Source organism: Lactuca saligna, chromosome 3, assembly GCF_052625555.1.
Source record: "Lactuca saligna cultivar CGN05327 chromosome 3, ASM5262555v1, whole genome shotgun sequence".
Taxonomy (NCBI): domain Eukaryota; kingdom Viridiplantae; phylum Streptophyta; class Magnoliopsida; order Asterales; family Asteraceae; genus Lactuca; species Lactuca saligna.
This window is the reverse complement of record NC_136419.1, coordinates 10,611,266-10,617,730: the sequence shown is the minus strand read 5'-3', so window position 1 is coordinate 10,617,730 and position 6,465 is coordinate 10,611,266. Positions and strand designations below refer to the sequence as shown.

Here is a 6,465-nt window from a genome sequence, read left to right as displayed (position 1 = left end):
TCATTGTCATTTGTAGAAAGAAATGCTAATCGGGAATACAAGTTCTAGAAAACTACAATTTATAATACAAAAATAAATTAATAATAATAAGAATAAGAAGAATAATGATAATAATAATCAAAGAACAGATATGAAGGGGCTGAAAGTGAATCGAAACAAAAGTTCAGGGGACAATTTATGTAAGTTACATTTGTTAAAGGGCGAAGAAATGGTTTGAATCAATGTGAGAAATTGTGAACAGTATGAATTTTCATTATGATACATCATCTGCGACCACATGGAGAAGATAACTTTACCGCTCTTCTTCTATTTGTTCTTGTTCAAAACTATCTCCGGCGCCGATGACTGCGTTCCAACTTCCTGCAGCCCCACCGGACCTCAGGTACGTTTCCCTTTCCGTATCCGGGGTCTACAACCATCCCACTGCGGATTCCCTGGCTTCGATCTCTCATGCAGTAAACGGAATCGAACAATCCTTCACCTAACGTCCTCCAGGTCATACATCGTCAACAGAATTTCATACGGGGCCCAGGTATATATCTATACATCATTCCATGAATGTTTTAGTTGTTTTCAATGGAAGAATATATATATATGAAATGTAAAATTTTGATGATGCTTGCTTCGCAGATCATCTACATTGACCCTGAGTTCTGCCGACCTAAAAGAATCGGAGATTTCCGTCTAACTGGAACGCCTTTCGATTTCAGCAGCGTGAGAAGCTATAACTTTTACAACTGTTCTTTGCAGAAGTCCAATTACATGTTTCCGGCGGTGGCGTTACCGTGCCTGGACAGCGGGAATCATTCCGTGATCGCTGTGCGGACTGGACTGATTCCAGAAGGAGAGACGCCGGAAAATTGCAAGGATATAGCGACGATCTCTGTTCCGATTCGGTGGTACGGGAATATTAGGGAAGAACTGGAGTTGATGTGGTTTACACCGTTTTGTGGACCCTGTGAGATTGAAGGTAGAATGTGTGGCCTCAAGAATGGTGATGGAGAAACTACTTGCTTCGGTTCTCCCGTCGGTAACCTTCTTCAATCTTCTTGCCTCCTGCTACTTACGTAAACTCTTGTATACATATGGGTTGAGCATTAAATAAAGAGAAAATATGCTAAGTATATGGATTAAACATACAAACATGGTACGTATTTGGATTCTTGCTTACAAATTTTTATATTCATATATAGGGATTCAAAGGAATGCTAAGTATGGATTGAGCATAGGCATTGGTATATCGATATTGATATGCATATTGGGGATTGTGTGCTACACAGCTACCAAAGCAAGAGACTACGGTAGAAGTAGGCACCAAAATCTTGACATATTTTCAATCACGATATCGCCACGCCCACAATCGGCGACAGGCTTAGATTTGTCCACAATCGAGTCGTACACAAAGACTGTGCTCGGAGAGAGTTGCAGACTACCTAAGGAAGATGACGCATGCCCAATATGTCTTGCGGACTACAAACCTAGAGAGGCATTGAGGACGATCCCCGAATGTAATCATTATTTTCATGTTGAATGCATAGACGAGTGGCTTCGATTGCATGCAACTTGCCCAATGTGTAGGAATTCACCCGTAAAGTTCATATTTGGTTAGACTTGTTCCTTCTTCAAAACATGTTATACAAATCTTCTATTTTTTCACCTTTTTTTCTTATTTTTAAATGCCAATAATAATTATTAATTTCAAAACATGTAACCTAGTAAATAAAAATATAAATAAATATAAGATTAATAATAATTAAAAAAAAAGTCATTAATTTAAAATAAAATTTTCAAAATTTACATATAGTAATAATAAATCATTCCATCACAATATTCCTTTGTTATTTTAGTTGTGTTTGGCGTATTAGCTGAAAAAACTAATTATTAGTTCAAAATCTAGCTGATAACTAAAAAGTTAGTTGTTAAATAAAAAATTAGCTGATAAAAAATGACATTTTGTAAAACTAGCTGAAAAATGTGAAATGACATAAAATGATATTTAAAAGAATGTGTTTTTATAATTAATTAATGTGATATTTGAAAAAAAAATAATAAAAAGAAACTCCTAAAAAGCTAGTCTAAATAACTTTTTAAAACACCAACTTATAAGCTACTTTTTGGCTTGTCAAACATGACAACTTAAAAAAACTCAAAAAAAAAAAAAAAAAAAAACAAAATAAACTAGTTTTTCAGCTAGTTGTAGCGCGTCAAGCACAATATTTATCCTTCAAATGCTTGAGGCGCTCAAATGATGGTATACTACATTAGTCAGATGATTTGTGTTCGCCAAACACTCCTACCCTTCCACCACTCAATCATCTCTTCCTATCTCTTTTATCCATGAAATTTTTCAGAAACATAAGGCTTAAGACACTCTTTAACTCAAAATCTTCATCATCTTGTGGTGTTCTTGAAGGTAAAAACAATTTCTCTTTCACTTTTCCTTCAAGTTTTACTATTTTTCTTGTATTTTCTCCTTCTTCTACTCCATTCTAATGAATGATCATGAACACATAAACATACACACATACATATAATTTTGCTGATGATGGTGGTAGGATTTCTGTAACATCCCAATTTTCAAGACCAAAAATTCATTTTTAATATAACGATTTAGAAAACATTTATAAGAAAACATCATCGAGTCACATTATTTCATAAAACCATAATCACATGTTTCAAAATCATATCATAAAAATAGTAATAATGTCAGAGTACAATCCCAAGAATCTCATAATGCATAAATCATGTGTGTGTAATGCGTTGCTACCGTGTCGGCTCCTTCCCATTCGATGAAGAGGTACCTGAAAACAAAACTGAAAATTGTAAGCACAAAGCTTAGTGAGTTCCCCCATCATACCACATACCATACATAACACATATTACATAACATAACTGGGTACTAACTACCCCTTCGGTCCCATCAACCGGTACTTTGCCTAGCATATTTGGGTGCTGGCCTCCCTTTCGGTCCTGTCGACTAGTACCTTGCCTAGCATATCAGGGTGCTGGCCTACCCCTTCGGTCCTGCTGACCGATAACCTTGCCTAGAATATCAGGGTTCTGGCCTACCCCTTCAATCCTTTCGACCGGTATTAGGGACTATTTTACCCCCTACTCTATCACATAGCATCCTAATGTATAAACATGCAAGTCATATACTGCCTAACTTATCTAAGTGATGGCATACCCTTTCGGTCCTATTGACCGGTACTAGGGTCTATCCTACCCCTTCTATCACATATCACATATCATCATAGCATACTAGCACATAATCATAATAGATAACAATTTACCAGATAATTATCACAAAGACAGTTATCTCTACTATAACTCTTACTAGTAGGCCAACCTTGGTGCCTTCGACCCACTTTTACTAGAAGGTAACTCACCTCAATGTCGCGTAGTATCTGAACTGTCCTCGGTACTGGGATCAACTCCTCTCAAACTCTTCAAACTCCTACACATAATAACCTTCCTTCATTACCATTTCATACTCTTAACCATTTCAGGGGTCAACTAAGGTCAAAGTTAAAGTCATGGTTCACACCTTGGTCAAATTCAACTTTTGGTCAAAGTCAACATTTGGTTGACTTAACTTACTGAGTTGGCTCGTCAACTCTTCGAGTTCCATAATTCAGAGAATCTCGATTTCGCGATCTGACTCGTCAAGTTTCCCTTCAACTCGTTGAGGTTCTCCTTATGATAGCATCGGGACTTTCCATTTGAACTTGCCGAGTCCTTCCTTGGACTCGTCGAGTTCATCTTCATCTTAGTTGGGACAGTTGCTCTTAACTCGACGAGTTCATCTTTGAACTCATCGAGTTCCATGATCTTCAAGTCCATAAACGAGCCCAACTTGCCGAGTCGTCTCCAAAACTCAACAAGTTGCTCAATATCATAAAAGATTGGGGAAACTACGACCTAACTCACCGAGTCGTATGAGCAGCTCGTCGAGTCCTTCAATGTCCAAATCCATATAGTCAATTTCAATCGGTCTTAACACATCTAAAACGTAGATCTTACCTCCTAGGGTCGATATTACATGTAAAGTTACAAACTTTACGTGCATGCAAGGTGGTATGAGCCAAAAACACCATTTCCAAGTCTAAAATGAAGTTTAGGCCAAAGGGAAGGGCTAAAGCATGATAAATTCATAAACTTTATGGCTAAAGGGGCTGAAAGGGATCTGGATCTGAAGTTACTGTTGGGTTTTAGCCATAAGAACTTTCCTATGTGCGCATGCAAAACCCTATTGCTTGGATCTAGGCTTTCTAATAAACATGCTTTTGAATCCAAGACTTCTAATGGCTAATTAGGTTAAACAACAATATTAAAACAGATCTAGAATCATACCTTTGAATCCCTTGTTGATCTTGGTTGTCTTGGAGCTTCTAGAGTCACAATTGTCACTCCTCTAATGGCTTACAAACACCAATAGCAAGCAAGATTATTTAGGAGAGAGGAGAGGGGATGGAATTCGACCAGAGGTTCCTTGCTTTAGGTTCTGAAAGGTTGTACACGAATTCCACATCCCAAGGGCCTATTTATACCTTTAGACTCCTTAAGGGTTTCACCTTAAACCCTAATTGGATAATCTTCTCTTAAGGCTATCCAAATCCATTCCATAGATAACCATATGGACGATTTTGAGCTATCCTAAAGCTCTTAGAATTCGTCCAAGGTCCATCCTAATGGATTTACAGTCTAAAGTCTAACTATCAAACAATTGACAGTTTATACCCTCTTATTTAATTAATCTCTTTAAGTCACCAAATTAATACCAATTAATTTATGACTTATATTAATCAAATAGCTAAATATTATTCCTTATAATATTTACTCTCTCTTAACAAAATCATCCTTCAAGTTGCTATGGTGAAGGCAACCCAAAAGGACCATGCACCACCGAATATAGTTATAGCCTTAGACACTATTCCAACAGTCTCCCACTTGGATAAGTCTAGTAACTATACAAGTATAATATGGTTTGCAATCGTAGCTCTCAAAGACGCTGTCAACTCTGATCTAATCAATCTTGTCCTCTAGATAAGGGATCGTACAGTCCTCTGTTAGATATCATGCTGACAAACCTATGGAATAGTTAGTCTAGCATTTAGATTTCTCGATCTTCGATTTATTTGACATAGAACTTAATCGAACACATCAATTCAGTTCTGACCGGGCCCGGCACATAAGTCAAATCAAATCATCGAGTGGCCAAGATATCTCTTCTATCCTCTTAGGATAAAATTTACAGATAAACTTCGACTTATATGCATTTACTTATTCATTAACCAACTATACACAACAATGCGTTTTATAACATCAAGTTACTGATGCGTTTTCGCATTATCAATGCACAATCAATTAACAAATAATAAACCATATATCTAGGTTTTAAGACCATATGATATTATCGTCTTGCGATCACCTTTTATATCGTATTCCATAAGGTGATTCCAGCAAGCGTGGGTTTATTCCAATGCTCAAAACCAGTTCATAAGCACTCATGAACGTTGCAGCAACCCTTGCTATGTCTAACACCATTTAGACATTCTACACACCAATTCACGACAATCTTTATTCATATCTACTCCCAACATATGAACGATTGTGGACCATTTGAATAATTCGATTATTCCTAATAAACTCAATTATTCTGGAAGTCAAAACATGCAAAGTGAAACAATAGTTAAACAACTAACATGTGATAGTAACTTTACTCATAAATAAAACTTCTTTATTTAATCATCAAATGTCAATTACATTTATCTATTATACGTTTCTAATACTATCTAATCTATGCTAATATCATCCTTCAGCCCAATACTCCTAGCATGTTGCAAGTGCTTAACCCTACTCAGTCCCTTCGTAAGCGGATCTGCTGGGTTATCTTCTGATGATATCCTCTTCACTACGAGTTGTCCTTCTTCTACACGATGTCTAATGAAGTGATATTTTCTGTCGATATGTCGAGATCTACCATGATCCCTCGGTTCCTTGGTCAAGGCAACCGCACCTTCGTTATCACAGAAAATCTCCATGGGCTCCTTTATGGCCGGCACAACTCCAAGATCACCGATGAAGTTCTTCAGCCATATTGCCTCCTTCGACACTTCGCTCGCTGCGATGTACTCTGATTCGCACGTTGAATCAGCTACGGTTTCCTGCTTGGAACTTTTCCATGTCACTGCTCCTCCATTTAGGGTAAAGACCCAGCCCGACTGCGAACGATAGTTGTCCCTGTCGGTTTGAAAACTGGCGTCACTATACCCTCGCACCTTCAAGTCATCACTCCCTCCAAGGACTAAGAACCATTCTTTCGTCCTCCGAAGGTACTTAAGGATGTTCTTCACCGCAATCCAATGTGCTTTGCCAGGGTTCCCTTGATATCTGCTAACCATGCTCAAAGCAAAGGCTACATCAGGGCGAGTACAAGTCATAGCGTACATGATTGAGCCAACT

At 37.7% G+C, this 6,465-nt stretch overlaps 1 protein-coding gene across 2 annotated transcripts; it reads left to right on the top strand.

Annotated features, from left to right (window-relative positions):
* The first annotated feature begins 210 nt into the window (after positions 1–210).
* On the top strand, positions 211–1,656 carry LOC145034436 (RING-H2 finger protein ATL22-like). Of its 2 annotated transcripts, none has more exons than XM_078982849.1 (3): positions 211–532; positions 751–1,030; positions 1,194–1,656. In XM_078982849.1, the coding sequence occupies exons 1-3, from the start codon at positions 278–280 to the stop codon at positions 1,607–1,609; spliced, it is 951 nt and encodes a 316-aa protein (XP_078838975.1). In that variant the 5' UTR covers positions 211–277; the 3' UTR covers positions 1,610–1,656. The 2 variants fall into 2 exon arrangements, with proteins under 2 accessions (XP_078838975.1, XP_078838974.1); XM_078982848.1 differs by having other exon boundaries at positions 213–532; positions 631–1,030.
* The last annotated feature ends 4,809 nt before the right edge of the window (positions 1,657–6,465 follow it).